The sequence below is a fragment of the Mugil cephalus genome, chromosome 10 (assembly GCF_022458985.1).
Source record: "Mugil cephalus isolate CIBA_MC_2020 chromosome 10, CIBA_Mcephalus_1.1, whole genome shotgun sequence".
Taxonomy (NCBI): domain Eukaryota; kingdom Metazoa; phylum Chordata; class Actinopteri; order Mugiliformes; family Mugilidae; genus Mugil; species Mugil cephalus.
Genome location: NC_061779.1, coordinates 19,255,879 through 19,281,229, shown reverse-complemented (window position 1 = coordinate 19,281,229; position 25,351 = coordinate 19,255,879). Strand labels below are relative to the sequence as shown.

Genomic DNA, 25,351 nt, shown 5'->3' with positions numbered 1-25,351 from the left:
TGCCAAAGCATGGCACACATTTAACACCTGTTCTAACATAGAGCTGCTCAGTCTGATATCACATGTAACAAAACTAGCTCAGAAGATTCTGAATAACAGCTCAGTCAGAACAAAAATGCCCCATGCAACTACATCAGATTGAACAGGTGTGTCACATCTGATTGGAAGAAATGTTCAGCCCGTTCAGAGGTTTGGCGTAAACCGCCCATCATCTGTATCTGGGCATGTAAACACTTGATCTGATCAGCTCTTTGTGGCTGGAATAGAAAACGTGTTCTTTCTGTGCACGTTCGCCTCACATGTGGCAAACACCAAACGTGACAAGTTCCAGAGAAGATCAGAAACTCTGTGGTAGCGAAACCAGATGTTCAAAGGAGTGTCTGAAGAGATTAATGCTGGTATTATGTGGGCAGCGGCATCTGAAAATGCATGCTTGTCTTTTTTTTTTGGTTAAATGAATTAATCGTTGTCAATAAAGTTGTGGAAAATGTCCTCTAGAAATGCCTTCTGTTCTGACAGATGCATTGGAACATGTAATAAACTTGAGACAATACAATGTTCTGCTGGGAAACTTTTGGACCTGGCATTCATGTGGATGTTACTTGGATCCGGCCTCCAAATTCCCTAGATCCCTATCACAGCCTCAACCATGTGTGTACCCCACTAAAAACATTTTGTTTCCAGACACCACAGACACCCTCAGAAGACACATGTCCACTCTCTGATGAGTCACAACTGTTTTAGAGGCAGAAGGAAGACCTACACAACATTAGGCAGGTGGTAATAATGTTATGCCTGTGTGCTTCAGTCGGGTTCACAGCTTACATATTGTAGTGACAGACATGTGGTGTAAGTGACGTATGGTCTCTTTAAAACTAAACAAACAACGGACAGACATGGCTACTTCTCCTGACCAATGAAGGCGCAGGAGGTGGCTGCTCTAATGTGTTCAAGCCAATTGTGTGCGACCACTAATGACCCATACAGCCATGTATGTGAGGAATGAAATAAAAATTGGGCCTATAACCATATTTTGGTATGAATATAATATGTTTGGAAAATAAGCACTCAAGCGGGACAAAGAGAGAGAAAATGGATTATTCTGCATTAGTAATTTGAATCTATGGGTGTTTGATTCGTGTTTCCTCTGTAAAAACTGGTTTCTGTTGGAATTCACTGTAAATCCAAGCAGACCAGAACCACTGGGCTCTTTTTTACAGCCAACTCTCAAGCCCACAGGGAATGACTTTTAAATGCTTGAAAAATAGATTCTGGGTGGAGTATCACTTTAACATCCATCAAGTTAATTGAACTTTAACTACAGCAGCAGAGGCTGTGTGGAAACTTTGGCTAATTCCGGTGCCCAAAGCGGGTCCGTTCTCATCAGTAGCTCCGCTTTGGACAGGCTGGCTGCCGACTTTAAACGGTCCACTGGATTTTAAGAAATCCTCAGAAACTGTGTCAATGTGACCTTTACTTTTTAGGCATTTTCATCCCAACCACTCATAACTTCCACTGAATTCGTTAACTTGGAACCAAGGTCAGAAACAAGACACCGCTCCTGACCTCCTTTATGCATCAAGGAAGGTTTCTAGGTCAGATGTTCTTAATAAGGAAAAGAAATTAGGACACATCACCAATTATAGCGTGTGCCCTTCTCTGCAAGAAGAAGAGCAGTGGAAAAAGTAAAGTTGTGTCCCTGTCTAATGTCTGGGACTGCTTGTTTTTCCAGTTTCACCACGGGTTCAAACCAGAAATAATAAGGTTGTAAATGTGAAGATCTTCCTATTTTAAGTAAGGTGGGGTCAGGGTTGAAGGTCTGACATCAAAGGAATGCCTGTAGGAGGTGAGAGACAGCTTTGCCAGCTTTTTGTCTTGCTTGTAATAGTATAAAACTTAAGGACAAGAGAAGCAAAACGCATTTTACTTTCAAGATCCATTTATTTGAGTTGGTACAGTACTACAGGGGCATTGCATTGACCCGAATGAACAAGTTAAGACATTGTACAGGATTTGCAGAAGTTTTATTGATCTCTTAACCCTAAGAATACACACGTGACCACTGCCTTCACAATGAGATGATACCGCTCCATTTCCAACAAGCAACGATATTTATTCTAGTGTCCTGAACGCTACACGCACGGTGCGAAGCATGAACACGGAGTACTTTGACAACAATTTTTAAATGGCTTGATCAATAAATACAAGTATAAAAAAAACACATTGATAATAACTTTCATTATCAAAAAAAAAAAAAAAAGGTTTATGAAAGATACCAAAGGCACGCAACTTAATAAACCTTGGCAGTCCAGGATCACCCGCAGACAAAAAAAAACAATAAATCCAAAATTGTGGCAGTAGCCAGCAATAGTAATGAGCTGTAACGAAAATAATACTTAAATAACATAATAATACTAATTTATTATTATTGTCATAACAATATCCAGTCAAGTTTTCCTATGATTAGACTTTCTAACAGATATGCACCAGTAATTTCCAGTTTGGCAGAGATAAAGTTTCATCATCAGGTTCTTTCCATTGCTTTCATTCCTTTTCTCCCGGTGTTGTTGCAGCATTTTGGGCCTCCCCTGCTTTGGTAGAGGTGGAAATACAATTTTCTTAGGCTCAGCTGCTGAAATATCGGTACAAACGCTTGTATTTTGTCCTAAGAGTTTATTTTTCAAGAGCTGTTGTTGTCATTTGGATGTTCACCTGACCCTCGGGTGTACCAAAACAGGGGGAAATAAGATTACACCAATTTCACATCAGATTTGTCGTGGAGGGAAGTTCTTATACTTCAAGGAAGGAAGTTTTTTTCTGCCATAACATAAAGCAATATAAAGTTTCTTATATTTTGGAAAATCAAAAACAGAAGCATAATAAAACAAAATACTAACATAGTATAATTTTCTCACTGTAAATCCAGTTGACAATAAAATGCAATACAAAAGGCAATAAAATGCAATATAATGCAATATGGATCTTTTATTTGAACCAGTACCCAGGGCCGTTCCTTCACACAAGCAGACCACTGAAAACATTCAACGCGTGATCTTTTTCCTTGGGGTCATCCACTACGTGCTTTTCCATCCGCATCACTTCATGTTTCACGTTTCTCTGGTTGTTTTTTCTGCTATTAAAAAGTATAACACCCTTTCTAAGGCCATACAGGAGACACAAGTCACACGCTGACCCTCAGACAAGCTGTATCAACAGCCTCCAGCATCTCAAACAAAAACAAAAAAAGAAGAAAAATAAAACAAACGTGAGGTAAAGCCAATGCGGGGATGATTTCATCCACCGGTGGGGATTCCCAGGTCAAAGAAAAGTCCGAAGGAATCCCAGCCGTCCGCGTCAAAGCTTCATCTCATCTTTGGTGTAAAACAAAAACTTTCCATCTACTCTTTCTACTCACTTTCTTTACTTTCACTAGTCTACGTTACAATTCCTTCAAAAACAAATGAATCTAACATCTCGACCTTTTCTGTGTTTCACAGAGAAGTCCTTTCTAATCTCAGCACCGGCTCCGTGCATCACTCTTTCACACGCTTTTCTTCTCCCTCTAGCTACGAATCTCTACACCCTGCCTCTTTCTTACGCTCAAACGAAAACAATAGCTGGCTAATTGTGCTTGGTTGACATAATGAACTAGTATACACAGCTGGAGGCCCGAGAGCGGACCGCATATCCCACCTGTGCTGACTCGGGCTGGTGCTGATAGAGATCTCTAGCACCAACACGTCTCTGGGATTTGTCTGAGGAATTCGCTGTGTCATCACTGGGCTAAAACAAACCGCCTTACTTTGCTCTTTTGCAGAGCTGCGTGTGAAAACTTAACTAGTCTGACGATGGAAAACACCTTTCGTGTCTTTGGTTTTTTAAAAAAAAAGCTTCTCTGACTAAACAGCCTGTTTTATCAGGTAGTCTTGAAAATGTGTAACGAGCAAGGTTGAAAGTGCAAGGCACATTCCAGGACTGTGAGACGGTGTCTGCACCACCTCCCTTCATAGATGTCCCACTAGGTGAGTCCCTCCAGACCTCTTGCAGTGCCAGCTGTGTTCAACCAAGCCATTTAAACTCCTGGCTAACCAAACTGTGGACACTTTATTTTACGTGGATCTCTGTGTGTTATTGTACTTGTGGAAGGAGCATGTCAGGAGCAGACAAGACTCTTTGATCTCAGACTGACCTCTACACCCCTGAACTAGTAAAGATAGTCGGCTGTGATCCGAAGGCCCTGGGTCATTCCACATTCACAAACAACATAAAAATAAAATTAATTTTTCTTAAAAAAAAGCACAACTGGTGACAGGTTGGCCTGGCTTTTCCCTCCACTTTAAGGAAATGACATACATAATTTTTTTATTGTGAATCAAAAAAGGCACTTCCTACATATTCCCTAGTATCATACACATATATAGGACATACGCTTTTATGAAGGAATATTTGCCTGCGTGTCTTACATGCGCAGACTTAGTTATATATGTTGAGTATATATATATGTTGCTCATCACTGAGTAACATAATTATATATGTCAGTTCCACACAAAGTGTTGGAGACAAGGAGCTTTGGACTCTTCCAGTAATTAGCCAGCACCCACCAGTTTTAAAACCTAAAGCTACAAAATATTAATAAATAATCAATAATCAATGTTAGTTATTTTTGGAACAAGACCCTGGTTTGTTTCATTTTTTTTTTTTTTAAAGGAAGTAAAGATCACAAAAGCCTGTGCTCTGTGTGAGTTTTAAGGTGCTTTTGTAAACTCATATTCAAAATGGGTGGTGTACGGGCAGAGCCAACCACTTTCTGGTTGCTGCGTTTGTGATTCTAACTTGCCTTCTTGCTGAATATGTAAACATGTTGAACACAGCAAAGTCTATGGGCGGGCCAAGAAAGCAGACTGGGTGGCATTCTCTCGTGCCAGCTCCGTCTCTTTCCTGTTCACAAAACCTTAACTGAATTTCCTCTAGCCAGAGAAGTGCACCTCAGTGTGTACATCTGTGTGTGCGCAGACATATCTTTCCCATCAAGATTTTAGCCCCGTTTGAAAAGCTGCGACCTCCCATCGGCGTATCCCGGTAACGCACCGGTCGTTAATGCCTTGCATACACACCTGTACACACGCATGCACTCACACATTCATGTTTAAATCTCTCGCTTTTTCTCTCTCTGTCACCCGCCGTTTAAGTGAGGTTGCTGCTGATGTCCAGGGCTTGCTGGTACACCTGAGTCATGTCCTCCAGGTCCCCCAGCAAGGAGAAGCTGCCATTGTCCCCTGGGGAGCCTTTCGTTTTGGGGCCACGGCTGAATTTGGGTCCTTGGAGAGGTGGGGCTGCCTGAAAACCCTTGAAGTTGGCAAGCTGCAGCAGGTTTTCGGCTGAGACGCAGGCCCTGATGTTTGGGCGGAGGTGGGTGGTGGAGGGATGCCACTCAGCCCCACTGAGGGAGGTGGGGGACAGGGACAATGCGGAGCTGTCTTCCCCCACTATACTGGAGGGTCGACTCTGACTGCGGGACAAACCAGAGTCAGTAGAGGGAGGAGGCTCGCCAAGGACTCCAGCCACCGTTGTTGCTGATGGGGCCCCGCTGTAGGTGGAGTACTTGCCATTTCGCTTCAAGATGCCCTTTCTCCCCATCACTCTCTTGGGCGGGGAGGTGGCTAGCAGAGACATACTGGTTCCCCCTAAAAGCTCGGAGGACTCGCTGCGCTCTGGGGACGAGTAATACCCTGATTCCCGCTGTTGGTTGTTCTTCAAGATGCCTTTTTTGGGCAGAGATGGCACTATCTTAGCTGGTGAGCCTCCTCCCAGAGTAGGCTCCTCTTCCTCCTGATCTGGGCTTAAGCCCTCCTCTCCACCTTCGGCTTGTTGTGGCAGCCCCGCCTGACCCAACTCAACCTCATCTGGGCTGACAGACTGCTGCTCCTCGGTAACCCTGGTCTTAAGGATGCCCTTGGGTCTCTTCAGACCTGGCTTGTCCTCTGCTTCACAATGGGTCTGCCCTGCCTCAACATTTTCCTTCTTGGCCTTTTTGGACCTCTGGCGCAACAGCTGGGGCATGGCTACAGCTTTGGCTCCAGAACCACGTGGCTCAGTGCGGTTCTGCCAGTCGATGAAACGGGCCAGCATGGGCGAGCCTCCATGGTCACGTTGGGTCTCGCAGTCGCACACACTGTTCTTCCAGCCCCAGTTCACCCACCAGTGATTGGCTATGTCCTCCACCGTAGCCCGGCGCTCAGGGTTTACCATCAACATCCAGCGGATCAGTCCACGGGCATCTACCAAGAAACAGACCAAGAACAATCTGTATACTTGCTCATGTTGCACGTCACTAGAAATAAAAACAGCACTAACCGAGTTGGTAATCTGAAAATGCTGGAACTTGCTATGGTTGATACAATCAATACTGACATCCCACTTTTTTTTTGTCGTTGTTTTAAATATAAGTTATAGTTCAATTTAATTGAATCTTCAAATACAAAAAATCCTATGTTTAGTCACTGCCGAGTGCTATCATGTTATATTACGATCTGACCTGCAAGATAAAGGACATAAAACTAAGCTTGATTAATTTATGATATTTAAATTTGAATCATATAATTGCAATCCCAAAACAATTTAAACACAATTATAATTATAACATGTTACCGAAAGTTTGTAGCTAGGATGATACTATTAAGCTTCTTTATAATGTCTGGACAAAAACAGCATAGAGCATCATGTGTTATGCAACAGGCCAGTTCTCCTATACAGTTTGTGTACATTCAGACAGAATCTTAAAGACTTTCAGATTTTCTGGAACTGACATAAAAAGAGCCCTGGATGTTTTCATCTGTGCACCATCTGAACTAGATTTGCCAAGTGTAGGTTATGATTTATACAAAGAACTGAAATCAGGTGTTTTTTCCCAGCATGACAAAATAATCACAAGAGATGCAGACTGCAGCAGAGATTCTCGCAGTACCTGAGGACTGAGTGGGCTCTTTGTACTCGCCGTTGCTAATCTGGCGAATGAGGTTCTTGTGGTCTCCCCCGTCAAATGGCATAGTTCCATAGACCAAGGTATACAGCAGCACCCCAAGAGCCCAGCTGTCCACCTGGTGGAAGGAAAAACTTGGTCGTAAACTGGTCATAAATTAAACAAAAAGTCTCCAGAGCCCTGTTTTGATTAGTGATTCATGACATAAAAATGAGCGTTGTGGAATGAGCACAGGTCTGCTTAGCATCAGTGCAGAGCTTTGAATTTTTCTCTGGAGTTTACTTTGACATAAATAAGTACCCCAATCACTTTTTCACGCAAGAACATCGCCGCTAAAGAGCTTGTGACATTTTAGTGCTTCTCAAGGATGTCTTTTGAAGAAATTCTGATAAATGCCAGCCCTCTGGTGGGAAAATTGCTTGTTTACATTCGAAAACTCGGCCCCACTCTCTCCTGCTCCGTCAGGCAGAAGTAAGAAGTTTCTGACCGCCGACCTAATGCACTGTGGCTTTCTAAGCAGTTACATAAGACTTGCAGAGCCACAAGAGAAGTGAGAGGGTTGTGAGACCGGCAGAGATGGCAAAGTCGTGATATCCTGTCAACACGGTGATGACTCATCTTTCTCTGTGAGTTGGTGTGTGAGAGACAAAGAGAGAATGCCTGTAGCTAGGGGACGATGAGATGTCCTGAGGAATGTGGATTTGACGGCGGTAGCTGAAGCTTTGAGACATAGTCTAGGAAGAGGAAGAGGAAGGAGTTGGTGCACTTCCTTTAAGTCTCCTGACCCACACCAAGAATGTTTCACTCTCTGGCTGCCATTGGTCCGTTGACGAGGGCGAGACGGTGCACGCACTATTGTTGGGCTCTATTTTTGTTGCCTGTGTTTGCTGTAATTTGCGGCCTCACCCCAACTGCGGTTCTGTAATTTCTATTGCAATCGGAGTGCTGTCGTTTTTAGCACTCCTGAGTAAATTATAGTGAATCGTGCTAAATTGAACGGTTCGGCTTGAATATCTAAAAATGCAGCTTTTTGCTCCATTGCTTTGTTTTATATAACTGATGCAACTGTGGAGCCACCGCCCTTCAGTGCGAATCTGTACTTTCCAGATAAATGGCTCAGGGGGCCAAACTTTCACTATTCCTTGTAGACACCGGCTTTGACCATGAGAGCTCTTTGAGGCTGCAACGCTCATTCCAATCCAGTTAAGCGGAAGACAAAGTGAGTAAAAGTTATCCTTCAGTTCTCCACTTCAAAGGACCCAAACATTGTCGGAAATGCAGACAGTATCTACGCTGATCTACCGTGGAGTTTGACTGGGGACTAATCCCATCAAAGAGGCTGAAAATAGAAACCTACCCACCACTACTTTGTGTATGGACTCCATAATTATGAGAATCACTGCTTAGATAATAGCAGCGACCGTTGCATAAGGTCGGGGATGATACCAAATTCAATTTCTATGACGTTTACATGCAAGAAGCTGTGATTTCAGCTTTGGCTGCTGTGTGGTTCATTGAGCCTCACCTCTGGGCCACGGTATGGTCTCCCATTTACAATCTCTGGTGAAGCATAGAGCGGGCTGCCACAGAAGGTTTGCAGCAGCTTGTCCTTGTGGTAGAGGTTGGACAGCCCAAAGTCAGCAATCTGTGAAAAGAGGCGTGATTTTTACACCAGCCGTTAATCCCTCGGACAAAGATCATCTGAGGTGAGGTATTAACAGGCCGATGGGTAACGCATCAAAGATCAAGAGGGAGACTTACCTTAATATTACAGTTTTCATCCAGTAGCACATTTTCCAGTTTCAGATCCCTGTGCACCACTCCGTTCTACAAGACAGTGAGAAGGAAAAAAAAAACGGAATGACTGATGTATCTATATCAATATATTATTCATGAGAGATGGATCCAAGTAATAAACAGTCCATTGTATTAAGAGATGATTTACTCCGACAAAGCTAGCTCGTGGCTCTCAGGGGAAATCAAGGCAGCCTGTTGGTCTAGTTCTCTTTAATTGGTGTTGTCCCCTCTAGAGTTTTTATGCTGACATCTGCTGTGATTTTCTTTTCAGATCGACTCACATGTGTCACATAAACATGAGCCTGTAATTACCACACTGCATGAATGATGTTCTCACAGCATCATGAGATAAGAAACAACTGTGTCGCTAATGCCCGGGTTTAACAAAAAAAAAAAAAAAAAAAAAATGAAGGAATTAACATGTGGTATGCAGACAGAGAACTCCGGCTCAGATGTGGAGGAGTGACTTCACCTGTCAACACCCCCCTCTACTGCCTACACACACACACACACACAGCGGCTTGAGTTTTACACCTCTAATTGGTTATTTTCTAGCATGGGCTTCATGTTCACATGATCCTGATTGGTAGATAGAAGCGCTGTGTCACTGACTCACATCACCCCACCCAGCAGGAGGCTACGCTTGGTGGTGGTGACTCATCATTCATGGCTGTCTGGGACTCTCCAATCTGACGACAATGACATCATTTCTCTCTCATTTGGGAAGAGAGTGACAAGAAGGGAGCCCATCCAAATGAACTCTGGGGGGTTTCGACAGTAGTTGGGTGTGGGGTCGATGTGGGTGTGGCCGCAGCTAAATCTCGAGGGAAAAGCTGTGGGGGTATGTCGGGACATACATCCGTGTGTGTGGCAACAGATGAGTGCAGAGCTAATGCGGGGCCTGTTTGTTGCACTGCAATCGGAGCACAAGCCTGAATTAAACTGGCCTGTGTTCCATCTCCACTCAGAAACAGATGACTCCCTAACACCAGCGAGCCAAGAAAAGCATACAGTGTATGGCCGGCAGATTAACCGGCTATATGGCCGAATGTGGAGGTGCATGGTTTATGTTACAGTAAGCTTGGAAAACAACGTCTGAATGTGCGTGAGAGGGACAAAGAGATATTTAAGTCGACCAGAAGAATGAATGTGCGTGCTTTTCTCTATGTAAGGTGTGGAATGGGTGTTCTCACCTTGTGGCAGTGGTGCACAGCAGAGACTATCTGTCTGAAGAAGTGTCGAGTCTCTCGCTCACTCAGGCGCCGGCGCTCGCTGATATAATCGTACAGCTCGCCCTTGCTGGCATACTCCATCACAATCACAATCTTGTCCTTGTTCTCAAACACTGACAAACGATAAGAAAATAATTGAGAGCACCGTTAGTGAAATATATCTACATTAACAGAAACAGCAACGGGATGACGAATTCCAAACTCCTTTCACATTAATTTGATCGGGACAAAAACACAAGTGCACGTTGTTGTAGAAATAGTGAACCAGTTCAACCCCCCTTTAGATCAAAATTCCAGAGGAGCACAATTACATCTCTGCGCTTCTCCCAGGGTTACATCACCCAAACCCCACCTCATGGGCTTGACTCCTTTGCAACACTGCAAGGGAGGAGCTGTTAACTTAAGCAAGCCCACTCCTCAGAGACCACTGCGAGCGGAGAGGAGTGAAAACAGGCAAATAAATGAGATTTAAATTGAGAGGAGAGTCCGCCGTAGTGTCAAAAGATAACCTGGACGTGTCACATTTCACCTTCGCATCGTGTCGTCACTTTTCACAACACATACCCAAAATCCTAACCACCATACTGGGGCAGTCTGGGGCTCAGAGGATACATATTTCATGTCATGCTTTACTCATCAGTAATTCAGTCTAGGTAAGGGGTTCCTCTTTTTCTCAATGAACTGTTTTTTTCCGTGTGTTTCTAAAAGTGAAAGTAATAAAAACATTTCTTCCATGGATTTATTTAACCAAAATAAATTAAATGAAATAATAAAACTGACGAAATCCTAATACTATTTTTTTATTTGTTTCATAGTATCATTTGAATTTAAACAGCAACCTGTTTCACATCTGCTGACTGTTGAAAGTTATTACAGTTGTACTAATGCGTCACTGTCCAACTGCAGCTCACCAAACATATCATTCTGTGTCAGTTTTTAGCCTCCTGGTGCATAATTTCAGCTTGGCAACATATTCCTCTTGGCATGAAGGGAAAGACTTTGGTTAGGCGGATGGAGAGGGAGAGAGAATAGGACCAAAGAAACGCTAAGGAGATGACAACAACACAGTCGGCCATGTTGCTACACATTGTGCGTGTTGATTTTCCCACACAGCAGGGTCACCAGGGGTGAGGGCCTCTGCTTTTCTGCACCCTTGAGCGAGCACCTTCATAGTCTGTCACACTGCTTTCCTGAGCGCGCCTCCCTTCCCCTCCCGGGGTTCTTTTAAAGATATAATCCTCTATGAAAACACACAGTTGCTGAGTGATGGTAATGCTCCCTTATTGTGACTGTCTGGCTGCATGGGAAGTAACAGACGGGATGTAAGCCAAGCACTCGGGAGGCCAGAGCAGATCCAGCCCTCTGATTGGTGGAGAGAGTGGTGACCCGGGGTGATATTCCCAGTGATCCTTGATGGGGCTCTGCTTGAAGAGCCAATTCTCAGCTTGCACTCCCATTTACCTTTGACCCCTGGGGATGAAGTAATTACCTAGCTTACATAACGTGGGTTTGTTACAGCCCGTTGGGTACACCAGCCACCACTACAACCCTCGCTGTCACTCACTGGGCTTTGTTCACGGGTCAGGCCCTCACATCTGACTAATTAGCACCCATTGTCCTACTGCCTGCACTGATGATAGACCGCTGTTCCACTCAGGGGAGGGATACTACTGAAGTAAACAACATGTTAGCAAGCACTGACGGAACATGTTTTGATTTGAGTGGGTTTATGCCGAGTGCCTCTAGGTTTTTTTTTTCTGAAGATGTTCAAAGATGCACTTATTTGCTTTCTGGCACAGAGCTGAATGAGTGGATTAATACCAAGCTTCACCCAGTAGCCTGTTGGTTTAGCTTCAGCTCTGCCTGAAGGTAGAACAAAAAAATTCCGCCCATCAACAACTGTCATTTTTACTCATCAATGTTTTATATCTTGTTGGTTTAACTAGTGCCCAAAAACATGACTACAGACTATGACTACAGCATCACGTTTTCTGCACAGAATATATAACTAACTTTCCCAAATTCCTCCATGTTAGCCTAGCACCATCTGTCTCTTTATATGCGAACGTGGCCGTAACTTTTCATTTGGACGTATCAGTTTGTGCATTTACAGCATTCTTTGGGGTTGACTTTTTGTTTTGAAGGGAAGGCACAAAGATACATGGCTACGCCTGAGGAGCAAAGAGCAAAATCCGCTTTTAAATGCGCTGCACAGCATGCTGATGGATGCAGAATGTGAGGGAGTGGTAAAAATCAATCTTCACGCACACATCTGGTTCAGCTTTGCTTCTCACAAGGCAGTTAGCAGGGGCTGTTGAAGAGGGTGTTGCCGGATACACAAATCTCGGGGCCTCCTATATATCTCTAAAGCAAAACTGGGCGGAGGCCAGGCCACAACAGTAAACGCTGGGGTTGAGGAGGAACACCAAAGAGCGAGAGAAATGACTCTGCTGGAGTTTCTTGGTGGAGTAGGCCGCTTGTAAAGGAAGACTACTCATAGAAAACACAATACATGCTCAACTTAGTTTATAAAGCCGGGTGTTCTTTTAATCATTCTCGTCCAAAACACATAAAAGTCAGCTGCACTTCATGCCTCCAGCTGACTACTGGCGAGTTCCCATGACAAATATGTTTGTTGTATATACACAGTGCTGATAGCAACCTGGAGACTTTGAACAAAGGGCAGTGGGTAAGCCAGTTTGGGCAGTGGCGCACAACCTGCAGCTATCCTGCAAAGGGCACTGAAACCGTTGCTTTGTTGACACAGGCGTAAAAATAGTCACAGGTCACAAATCATATGAAACCAACTCACACCGCAGTGCCTTGTGACTTAAAAAAAAAAACAAAAACCTGCACACAGGCCCAGACGATGATATGAGAAATGATTAATGGCAAGCAATATGCCGAAAAATTCAATGGGAATTGTTCAACCTTTACACTCACCATTAATTCTAATCTGCGTTTTCTTCCAGTGAGGTTAAGGTCATTCAAAAGGACTCGTATAACAAAATAGGAGGTCCCGGAGAATAAATGTGCATTAGCTGTCTAAGCCTGACTCGAAGGCTTTGATATTCAGAGAGTTGCTTCCTGTGCTAGATATATGTTGTCGTTGCTCCAAGATAGGTTTAAAGTCTTTCCTCCCACTGCATAGCACTGGACCGGAGTCAGACAGGGTGCAAGCCTGGGTGACTGGGGTCAGTCCACAGTCTCCCTCGCTTTACTCACATGCACAGAAGCGTGCACACGGGCTTGCACGTTGACATACGTGCACTGGGAGTTATAAAGACACACATATCTGCACACATGCACAACTACAGTCTGGTTCCCAGCTGCTGTTGTCTCTAAGTATCAGCAGATGTCTGGCCCTGAGATCAAGACCAGGGAAGACAAGGGATGAGACCTCTGATGTGGGAGAGGCAATCCCTTAGAATATCACCCTTCTTATAAACACAAACTTTCAACACACACACACACACACACACACACACACACACACACACACACACACATTGACAGAGATCCAGATGCACACCGTCAAAGCCATCCAAACTTTTACTGGCCCAGGCAGCCAGACAGAGGAGATGAATAACATCCCAGAGCTGTAGTCCAGGACTTATTATGACATCTGCATGTCATAACATGACAGTCCTGCAGCTTGGCCACGAGTGCTAAATGAGTCGAAGGAGGGGAGAATTTTGGACATGTGTGTTTTTGTTTATGTGTGTTCGAGTCAAACGAGTGCGAGTGATTTGTCACGGGTCTGCGCGCATGTCCAGGCGCACATCAGGCCCTCACCTTCATATATAGAGATGATGTGTGGGTGGCGGAGGGATGACATGATCTCAATCTCTCTGCGGATGTGTACCATGTCCTGCTCATCCTTGATCTTCTCCTTCCGGATTGACTTGATAGCCACCTGGAAGAGGAAGACACAGAACCCTTTGATCAGATGACTTACTGCAACATAAAAAGTTGGATTTTAAAGCAAGAACCATCTTAAGTGCATCATGTGTAATGGTTTAAAATGCATTTTCAATTAAACTGACTGCATGGATATGTTTCTGTAACTGTCTTCATTTAAGAGGGGAAATGACCAAAGAGCACTGTAAAGGAAAACTAAAAGACAACACATTTAATGTCACATGAATTCACTTCTCAGTACACGGCTCGAGCACTGCGCACCATGTGACATCTGTCTCAGTGAGACAACACGGCATCTATTAGTTCATCTCTTTCTCTCCCTCCAGAACAATAAATAAATAAATAAATAAATCATCAATCTCATTTACCTCCCCTCTCTGGCGTTCTATAGGCCCTGTGTAGTAACCTTTGACCTCACCCCTCCTTCTCGACATACCAGCCAGAGTCTGACAGAGAACTCATCCCAGTCTTACACTGTGTAATTTACTCTGCACGAGGCAAGATGAAGGTGTGCTCTTTGCGGAAAAACAACCCGACACACAAATGCCATAAAGGTACTTTTGCACTCTTTCAAGGTCTGGGCCTCCATTTAACCAAGTATTATTCAGTGCTACAGGTAGTGCTATGATCAGTACCCACATTCCCTCTCTAAAAGAAACACCAGAAGGCTGATTCACACAGTGAACCATTGTGCGTTCCATAGCAACCGCCTACCTGGGAGCAGATGTTGGTAAAAATAAAACTAATTAGCTGTGTCTAAAATCACACCCCTTGTTCACTGATTGCATTTTTCACGGACACAGTGTCGAGCGCTGAGTTGTGCATCAGAAGTGATTTAGGACATGTGCAAAGATGTAGCACACAGTAGTGCTTTGTGCTTAATGATAATGTTAACATCCTTAATGCTGATGTCGTTATGAGGTTTAGTAATGGGAACCATGTTCAACATCTTATTTATTGTGTTAGCAGACTAACATTTGTGTATTTAGACTCCAAGCAAAGCTTAGGCTGATGGAAGTGTCTTTAGGTTGGCTGCTACTTAAACACTGAGGGTTGGACAAGTTAACATTTTGTCACTAGAAAAGCATGTAAAGGACTCAGAAAGAGGAGCATTGTTGACTATAGGCTACTAGTTTTTGAAATTACAGGCCTTTATCTCAAAAACATGGCAGTGAACCTCATGGTGGCTTCAGTGGAGAAGTCACAGGGAACAGGAAAGACAGAGGACATTACTCTCCGCAATTCGATTGTCCAGGATTTTCTGGAGGAGTTATTTCAGACTGCACCAAACTATATGACCAACCAACACTGTCATCATATCCGCCCATGAGATTTGCCAGTACCATAAATAAAGGTGAGTAAGGTGTTCACAGCTTCTGGAGGAAGGAAGAGAGGTCTGGCTGCTCCATTAATCTGATTGTCAGTGCTAACCTACGCAGCTACAGTGCGTTTCCTCTGCTGTCAAAAAGTCCTTGACAAAACAGTAATCACCTTCCAGCATCTTATTTTTAGTCGTTCTGATTGGGAACAGCAAATGACCTAGATGTGAAACAGCCTGCGAAGCTGGCCTGCTGGGAGTTTTATGGAGGAATCAGGAGATTGAGCAGTGGTCGAGGAAGTGATTCAGTCTACTTGTCTCGCCAAATGGGCCTGTTATAGAGAGATTCAAGGTTGAACAACAACACTTGATTTGACGATTTTTCATTGTCATGGTTATGGCACCGAGTTAAGAGTCGGCCGCAACTGGATGCACTCAAACCACGAACCTATGCACTCCATAAATGAGAGCTTAGCGGCCTTCTTCAAATAAACCAATCGAGAGCGCACAGTCTAGCAGATCGCCCTAATTGTAGCCTAAACATTCAGATTGAGTCCTGGGTTTCCTTTGATCAGGCCTGTATGGAGTCTGTTCACTCTGAATCCTGTTAGTTTAAACTTTTGTCCTCTCCTAGCTAGGCTGCAGCATTTCAGAGGAGCCCAGCTTTATTCCATGCAGCCGAAACCACAGGCAGTAGCGGGTGCCAACCTAATTACCGTGTACATCAATAAAAAATAACCCCAAACCGGAATAGCTCCCTTTCCAGAGCATGCCTTGATTACATAGAATTTAAATAAAATGATACCATAATGAACGAGCCACGGTCCAGGGGGTTTACATGCTGTGTTCATAATTGGTAAAAGTTGTTTGTATCTTAACACAAACAACTTTCCTTTACCTCATCAGAATCATCAAGATTTTATTACTGCTCCCCAAAATGTGTGTAACTTTTTTTGACTTTGGTGTTGAGTAGTCAAACAGAATGTGAGTCGCCTTCCTGGATTTAATGTAGGACTTCATTCAGGAATTCATTAATTTAGGCAACAATTGAGAAACGACCTATAAAAGTTACACACAAAGCCAAGTAAAATGTCTCTGTCTGACTGCTGCCCTAAACCCAAATGTCTTTTTCTTCCTAGAAGGACGGTAATCAATCTTTAACAGCTATTATCTTAATTCTACACTGTATGCTAACTCGCTGAAAGAGCCAGCTCTCCCACAGTGGGCTTGAGACAAATCCAGGTATCTCTTCTGTATCTCTTTGCGTTCCCTTGCTCTGACCTCGATGTGGATCATTAAACAAAACTGTAGATCAGCCACTTGCCAGCTGGCGCGGCTGGCTGACGCAGCTACGCTTGTCCTTAAGTGGATCCCTATTACTGTCACTCAGAGTAAACAGGCGCTGCACTGCTGCCCACACTGGCCTCTGCCAGGTATGGGGCCGGCCTCGTCTGGGCCCCCCTCTCCTTGTTCTCAAAAGGACTTGTTTGAAGTGAAAGTCCATGTTTTGCTTCAGTGGAGCCTGACATCTTCCTGCACTTTCTCAGGCCATTAAAATAGATGAAGTATTCATCACAAGCTCAGTCGTCCCTGCATTGTCTAAAGATCATGATCATCTGTCGTGTTGACTGTGTGTCTGAGTCAGAGTCGGGGGGGTGGGTGGGGGAGAAAGAGAGAGGGAGAGAGTGAGTGGGAGGAAGAGGCCAGTCACTTTTCCAGAGAACTATATTCTCAAACACAGCCAGGATTTGTAATACCTCATCAGCGGCACCACATATAGCAGAGGAATGTCAGTGTTTTCCCCTCTTGTGCACCTCCCCATTGAATCCATTGTTGGGGAATGATGTAATCTGGTGCTTTGAGCTCATATTAATATGACTCTGTATCCACTTTAACCGAGGCTGCCTGTCTCTTGTTATGGTGTTGGGCTTCCCTGTATCTCTGTGCTAACTGCTCACCCCCTACAGGATATTAACCTCCCCTTCCAATCTCATTTCCTGCTGAGGATAGGCTTTCATGTGTTAATGTCCATTTTAGGATTGCCTGTCAACACAACCTTCTCACTGCAGTTATCTAGAGAGCACAACATATTCACGTGGCCTCTTTCTATCTCTCTCATGAGTATACAACCCCTGGACATGTCGTCCACAAACACATGAGTTTGTGCACATTGGTCTCAATGATTGGTTGTACGTGATCTAATGCAGCGGGACAACAGCTTTAAGTTAAAACAGTCACTACTTTCGCTGGCTACGCCTACATCTAATCAATCTTCAAGTACCGTCCAACACGTGCATACACACCGCCTCACAAATACTTGCCCACTTTATCTCCTCGCTCTGCTCTACTCATTAGGTCTGCGGAATGAGGAACGATTTGAGAGGACTGCATATGAGTCTCACCGCACTGTTGCACGGCCACGAGGGGCTACCTCTGGGCCAGAGGTCAGCTAAACTAAAGCAACGCAGCGCCAGACACATGTGGGCCGTAAGGTGGCTGGCAGTCACGCTCTGTTGTTACATCCTGTGCGGAGACACTTTTTCTCCGAGGGCTTCCACAGTATAAACAGACTCTCAGTCGGGAAGCGTCCCGTTTGAAATCTGAATTCCGTGCTCAGTGCAGCACCGCAGATAACAGGAGAGTGGAAGCTATTAGGCAACAGAATTTATTTGAAAGAGAGGGCTCGAAGGTTTACATGTTCAGCATCACCCCAGTGAATAATCTTGGAACTCTGTCAGCGAGAAACATTAGAAAAGTAAACAACTGTACACTGCGCGACAAATGTTGTCGCTCCTGGCCCGGCAAATATATTGCATGAACTGGTAAGAGCAATTTTATGATGCTAGTGAAATTATTTGCATTAGGGTTGGCAGCAGTGACAGGCTGGCTACGGGGCAGTTATAATTGTTGCTGTAATGTTTATCTCTCAGCTGATTCTGTTTCACCTCTTTGTCAAAACTGCCAGGGCCTCTTTTTGTTTTTTGTGCCAGTCCGTTACTGGTTGGCCGTAATAAACAAAGAGAAGTTGCCAAGTGGGACAGGTCAAAACAGAATAAACTCTTAGAGAGAGTTTATGGTCCCCCTGTCGAGCACGCATTTTCCAGGAGCTATGAAAACATTGGGCGACATTGTTGACCTGTGCTAAGTTTCCCCCCCCTGGCATTCTCAGGTCATGGAAAATTCCTTGTGGCCTGCCAGAATGGGCACATGGGTCACATTTTGCCACGCGTGGAAATATTTGGATCGATGCGCACAGTCTGCAAGGACGCAACAGCAGATGGTGGTTTTACTCTGACCAACACAGCTAATCAAGAAACAGAAAGAGCAAACACACTCACGCTCCCACGCAGGGAAACAGAAACAAAACTTCACTGGTGTATAGCTAGATTACTACATGGTTTGCCAAGTGTCACAGAATGAAGATTCACTCCCTGATACTGTGTGACAGATAAGAAATCTAATCATCATGAGCTTCAAACTTAACTGTGTTTACACAACACTGAACCAAAAAAATGTGAACGGGCCTTGGCTGTTTCTCTAGGGGGGACTTTTAGCTGCTTTGAATGACGCTGACTGGGGTCACTCCAGTCGCATCAGTCTGTCAGTAGCCGGATTTGCACTCCAGCATCCGGTCGTGAGGCCCCGCGTTGGATGAGGCGTGTGCAGCCAGCTCCCTGGCCCCATGGGCCCTTTCTGAGCACGGGGGGAATCCCCAGTGGGGGAGGATGGGGAGGTCAACACACGCCTCGGAGAGCGGTTCAGTGCAGACCACTTCATTTAGGAGCCGCGCTGTTTGTAGTGGCTGCCAAAGTATGTGCATGCGTTACACACCACCACCACCACCAGCAGCACCCTATAAGCATCGGATGTTTACAGCTGTTAAGTGGCTCACCTCTCTGCCGGAGTGCCGCTCGATGGCCTTCTTGACTTTGCCATAGGTGCCTCTTCCCAGCGTCTCCAGCAGCTCGTAGCGGTGTTTCAGGTTGTGCTTGTGGTGGTGCTTCTTCACGCCCGAGTTTCTGCGTCCAGTCTCGTCAGGTGAGCTGCCGGCAGGTAGAGGTGGAGGTGGAGCTGGAGCTGCGGGGGAGAGGTCACCCCCCGCCGGTTTGCCAACCGAGCTTTGGCCTTTCTGGGCCCCGGGACGCGTGGTCCCCCGGTGGGGCGATAAATAAGCGGTTTCCATCTTACTAGGGAAGTGTTCAAACAACCTTCCCACTGTTAAATATGTTTAAACTACCTACTTAAAACGACTTGATGATATAATACTTATAGGCCTAATAATAGTAATAATAAATAAATAAATTACAAGGAATAACGCTAGTCATGTTATTATCACACGCGGAAACTAACATTTCCAGATTGTCTTGGTTGATCAATAGGCTTTGATCAAAGTGAACAGAGATTTCTCCTCCTACCTGTTCATGTTATTATCGCTATATAATTAGTCTACTAACGGATTACTAACGGAGCACAAAGGTCTAAAAGCATCGATCCATAATAACCCGATACATACTCCTCTATGTGGATACAATTTCATTATAGTGCCAATATCGTAATAAAATATCGCCTACATTCAGATTCCGGCAGCAGGCTGCATGCCGGAAGCTGAACACACACTTTCGTTTCAAATATATTGGCTATAATAAATGTGCAAGCTCTATCATATTAAAAGAAAGATAATAACAAATTGGTCTGATCGCCTCACTCCTCAATTGACTGGCATGGTCTGGCTGTGGTTAATTCTGGCTCGTTCCCATCATCTGTCGTCCTAAAAGCTGCCAACATCACGAGAAAGGCGAGAAAGCTGCGACGAAACCGGCGTTTTGGATGAAGATGACCCTCATTTTGTCCCCGGCCCAGGTACGGCTCCTCATTCATCAGGACTCTGTCTATTGTGCGGCTGCATGCTCCGTGCCGTGGTCGACGCTGGTGGAAGTGCGCTGTGGTCGGACACTATCTCGGGCTGAGACGTTTTGGATATTGCCATGGTCGTTTCGCTGCTCCCCCTCTTCTTCTTCTTCTTCTTCTTCTTGCTTCGTGTGTCCCTCTTCTGTTTCTCCTTTCCTTTCTCTCTCTCTATCCTCAGCGTGAGGGGCCGTGAAGAAGGAATGCGAGAGGATCCAAGACCGGAGGCGGAGTTTAAGCGGACCTCCTCCTCCTCCTCCTCCTCCTCTTCTTTCCCTGTCTGTTCTCTTTCCCTCTCTTTGTGCTCTCATCCCCTCTCACATCTCTGATATGACTGCCGCCTATCAGGGGCGTATACAGGGATCATGTGCAGAGGAGTTGGACCCCCCTTCCATCCATTTCTATCAAAGGGAGCTTAAGGACAGATCCACATATTTATGCTTTGCTTACATTTACAGACCCTTTCATCACTAATGAATACCTCCACAAATGTGATATGATTGGTTGTCAGTTAACCACCAGAGTTACTAGGTAGTGCTTAGTACCTTTACCCGAAGCAGACTGGCAATTTGGGATGACCCACCATCAAACCTGCTGTCAACAGCCCACTCGGTCCTGAAACCTCTTGTCTGAATTTACAGGTCTATAACAGGGGAGCTATAACTCCGGGGAGTCACCAGGGTTGGTTGTGTCACTTCTAGACTGCCACAGGATTTTGTTCTGTCCTCCTCACAGCTTCACACCCCACCAGTACAATCTTGTTTGTTCTAATCAGCTGAATTTCCCTTGATTTTTAAGCTTCTACCATGATTAACTAGGAGCTGCAGCTGAATAGTTCATTTTGTTTGTTTTAGCTTGTGTATATTGTCATTTCCTAGTTTGTTAACACAGTTAAGTGCAGAAATAAATGACGTGAATCAAAGATTTGTGGCTGTGGTTTAATTAACTGGCAAAATGCACAAACAGCGCTGCCCATGGTCATGAAACAAACAATCCAGTCATACCTATTGTTTCACCTATATGTCACAAATAGTCTAACGTAGTGTGCATGTTGGGTGTAAGTAATTTATTCAACAACATGTCTAAATGTTTATGAAATTCAATAGTTAATCGGACAGGAGCATAATGGCACAAGCAACTTGTGATGAAATACATTGTTATCAGATTAAAGTATTTCACAACTAATGAAAATGCCACAAAAAGTGGGGGAGGGTATGCGAAATGATTGTAACACATAAACAGAAATGGAGGCAAGCTATTAATAGCAGAAACACGAGAACACGAAATATGTGCAAAGCAACTCGTATATAATGGAGAGCAAAAAAGGGCCAGGCTGGGAAAACAGTAGTAAGAAAGCGGTGCATGATGACAACACTTCAGTAAAGAGTATTAACCGCAATAATCCTCTTTTACATGACAGTGCAATTGGGGGACGTATGAAGTACTTGCTAAGGTGGTGCCAAGGGGATGGTAATGGACCTCCGGAGGCTCAGGCCCCAACTGCAGCTGGTAATCATCGATGGGGACTGTGATCAGACCTACAAGTAATTGAGGCTTCAACTTGACTGCAAACTGGACTGACCAGCCATCACACTACATACTATACAAGAAAGACAGGGCTGACTCTATGCTGTGATGTGCTGGGGAGGCAGCATTGAGACATAAAAGGACTGTGTCTGTGTATCTATCTCCACAAATGTTCCACGTGCACCTTTCACATGTGCTGGAGTTAGGATCACTGCACCTTCACTTGAAAAACCGAAAAAATCTTTCATGTCTATTCAACTATTGTTCACCCCTGTGTTTTATCTGCTCAATTCTTTATCGAGAAGCATGCCAATGAAAACATTGTTAACATTTTTACAATAAAAATATCTGAAGCGTGATGTTTCAAACAAAACAACCTTTTCAAACGAGGATTAAAACAAGGTGCACTGTAGAAATGTTTCCCTAACGACAACATGATTTGATGAGCCCATACATTCGTCATTCGTCATCTACATGTGCAAAAAAAAGTGTTTGCATCCTTAGTTTTTGCCTTATTTGAAAAACTCCTGTAAACACCTTAACGCTTGACATGGTTTCTCTGCACTATGGAGAAAGCACCGGCGCTTCTTCAAATAACTATTTTCAGGCTCAGAAACAGACCGACTGTGGCCAAACATCAACCAAGTTGCCTTGACTGGACTGGTACTCGTTCATATGCTTGTGTGTTTTAGCTGCTAATTGCAGAAAAATTACAGCTATCTGATTAAGGAAAGAGTCACTTTTTTTCTCTGATACTTACCATAGCTATAAATAATTTTGCATGGCATTTTTGTCAGCAAACAAGTCTGGTAGAGGGTCCAGTAATAGCAACACACATTGAGATTAGTATCTGATCTGATTCCTCCCTTGGCCTCATTTGCACTCTGATGTGGAAACTGTAGTTGTCATGTGCGCAAAGAGTGCCACCACTTCCCCCTTGTGGTGAAAACAGGAAGGTATCACTGTAGACTGAGACGAGTACACAAACAATATAAAGACTACAAGCAAAATAATACAAGATTAAAATATAGGTGAAGATCAAAGATGGGCTGAGTTAAGTGAGATTGCTCCATGCAGCACTCAAACCGCTAAACTACAACTGTACAACAGCTGCATGGGCTCCTGAAACTATTCTGGGCCTCACTCCAGTTTCATATATAAACTGCTGATGTTAATGTCCTATCACTTGCCACAGTCTCCTGAAGGTACAGAATTTCAAACCAGCTACATAAAAATGCTCTTTGGGAACAGCCATAAATCAAGGTAATGCCTCTGCCATACCAACCATATAAATGTTTTTGCACGTTTTACTACCTTGTGCAAGTCCATTACGTAAAAATCATATATACTGTACCTTACCGCTGAGCACGTTCCAAACCAGACAGGAAACAGGTAACAGTGCCTTATTCTCGTAGACAGACCTCCTTCCATAACAATTAGGGTGAGTTAATTTGAAAAGAATAAAAACACAATATAATTTTGTACCAAGGCAATGACTTTAATTGTGAAGGCAGCCATTTACATCACTGTAGTCATTAATGCCAAGATGTTTTACTGTACAGCTGGAATGCTGAAATTGTAAAACTCACTGAAGCTTTAACTTGTACTTATCTAAAACACCGCAAGGAAGAAATCTTGATTCCTGGAGAATGTTCTGCTTTCATGTGTTACATGCTGCACACGAACTGCACTATTATTTTACAAACGTCCATGTATGAATATGTCTTGAACAAAATAGATGGTCAAACTGTATCAAAATGGATCAAATGCTGTTTGAGATGTGTGGAATCCCACTAACACACTTTCTTATGCCTAGTGTGTTTCAGATCTCATAAATTAAATTGTATTCCAAAGTAAGGGGGTTAGAAGATTTAAAGCAATTTGAGCAATGTAGCAAACAGGGTTAGTTCTTTAACTTACAGTATGTTTTAACTGAGACTGCAAAGTAAGCTATGAGAGTTAACAGACCAAGAGTCACAGATGTCAATGTCCCTAATATTTATCTAAACCTGATTAAGGGGTCATACATTATAACTCACAGGATCTTTATCTATAATATGCACTATGTCACACATTCCTTAAGGCAGTCCTGCCTCAAATAAATGTCCAGGGTCTTAAATAAGGGTCATTGAAATGATTTACCAGTGGGTAGTTACCACACTTCCCTGCCATTAGTATTTATAATTTATAAGAAGATCAAATTAAACATGACTTTTATAGTGACGTGCACAGGTGAACGCTCTAAAGATCAAAGTGATCAAATATAGTTGAATCTGTGACCGAGTGATGTCACTACTACACAAAGACGAGGTTAATAACAGGGAGACATTTCACACAACGTCAGATCACCTCAGCAGACTGATGACTCACCGGTCCAGTTTTCTATTAAGAAGCAACACAGGTGGGGATGTACCGTGACAACGTGCAGTACGGTGACATACCACAAGTTTGATGTTTGTCAAGCTCTATAAACAGATCAGGCACGTAGTCAGCATGTAGTCACAGAGACAGGACAAGTAAATAACATCGACCATCTTGTGACAATACAGTGTTCTGCTGCGAAACGGTTGGACCCAACATTCATATGAATGTCACTCAGACATGTACCACCCACCTAGACCAGACCAGACACCCCCACCCCATAGCAATGACACTCTTTGATGATAGCAGCCTTCCCCAGCAGGATGCAGCCTGACACAGACAAATGCACAAAAACAGTAGTGACAACTCAAACAACATGAAAAACAGCACAAGGTGTTGACCTGGCCTCCAAATTCACTAGTTCCCAAACTGACCAAGTATCTGATGGACTGGAACAAGCCTGCAGAGGCCTCAATCCACAGGACCCAAAGGCCTCCACTAATGACATTGTGTTTACAGAACCCAAAGGACACCCTCAGAAGGCCCTTGACCATTCTCTGATGAGTCAGGCCTGTTCTGAAGGTACAAGGGAGATCTACACAATATTAGGAAGGTGGTCAAAATGTTACTGGTCAGTGTATATATACTCTATAATGCTAAGAATATCTCGTCGTTATGCTGTCTTTCACACCAAATCTAGCCTTCCACAGAGAGCTCTATCGTCATGGCGCTGTATCAGTGCTGGAAAATGAATATCATTCTAGGACAGGGGAAAGTTTGTATTTGGGCAGTGTTTAGGCAAAAACACACTGACAGTACATACTGTACATGTTGCTTTGCATTGCAAAGTAGTTCAGTCTTGTTTTGGTTGAACATTTACATGTAAGGAAATAACAACGTTGACTATCCAACAGAACTTTTAATAATGAAAAAGAGAAACATAATTTGAAACCACAGACAAGTTGCTAGCTGGATATGAGTCATGTAGAAATGTATTAAACCAATTTTGCAGAAGCTTGTGTGAAGCTGCAAGCTGGAATGTAGCTCTCATTGTACTAAAGCAAAACTTATTTCTATTTTGTTGGTATATACAGCATTTAATTCCTCTACCAGAATGGCCTGTGTTAAACAATGAAAATATTTGGAATGTGTAGATTATTGTGCTTATTTATTTAAATTGAAATCGAATCAGATTTTTTCATGATCATATTATTATTATTATTATTATTATTATTATTATTATTATTATTATTATTATTATTATTTTCCTAGAGGAGATTGGACAGTCTGTATGTCAGGGATTGAAATTGC

The 25,351-nt window shown here is 43.7% G+C and overlaps 1 protein-coding gene across 1 annotated transcript; it reads right to left on the bottom strand.

Moving 5' to 3' along the window:
• Positions 1-1,921: 1,921 nt before the first annotated feature.
• On the bottom strand, positions 1,922-20,540 carry nuak1b (NUAK family, SNF1-like kinase, 1b). The gene is made up of 7 exons (XM_047596567.1): positions 19,140-20,540; positions 13,804-13,924; positions 9,970-10,121; positions 8,741-8,806; positions 8,505-8,624; positions 6,965-7,097; positions 1,922-6,278 (listed from the first exon to the last, which is right to left on the bottom strand). The coding sequence occupies exons 1-7, from the start codon at positions 19,428-19,430 to the stop codon at positions 5,185-5,187; spliced, it is 1,977 nt and encodes a 658-aa protein (XP_047452523.1). The 5' UTR covers positions 19,431-20,540; the 3' UTR covers positions 1,922-5,184.
• Between the last annotated feature and the right edge of the window lie 4,811 nt (positions 20,541-25,351).

What these genes read in the sequence shown, in the direction of transcription:
- nuak1b (XM_047596567.1), bottom strand. Translation starts at nt 19,430, where the DNA reads ATGGAAACCGCTTATTTATCGCCCCACCGGGGGACCACGCGTCCCGGG. An exon ending in AGCGGCACTCCGGCAGAGAG is followed by an intron (nt 13,925 to 19,139) that starts GTGAGCCACTTA and finishes TTCCTCTTCCAG; the next exon opens with GTGGCTATCAAGTCAATCCG. An exon ending in ATGAAAACTGTAATATTAAG is followed by an intron (nt 8,625 to 8,740) that starts GTAAGTCTCCCT and finishes CTCTTTTCACAG; the next exon opens with ATTGCTGACTTTGGGCTGTC.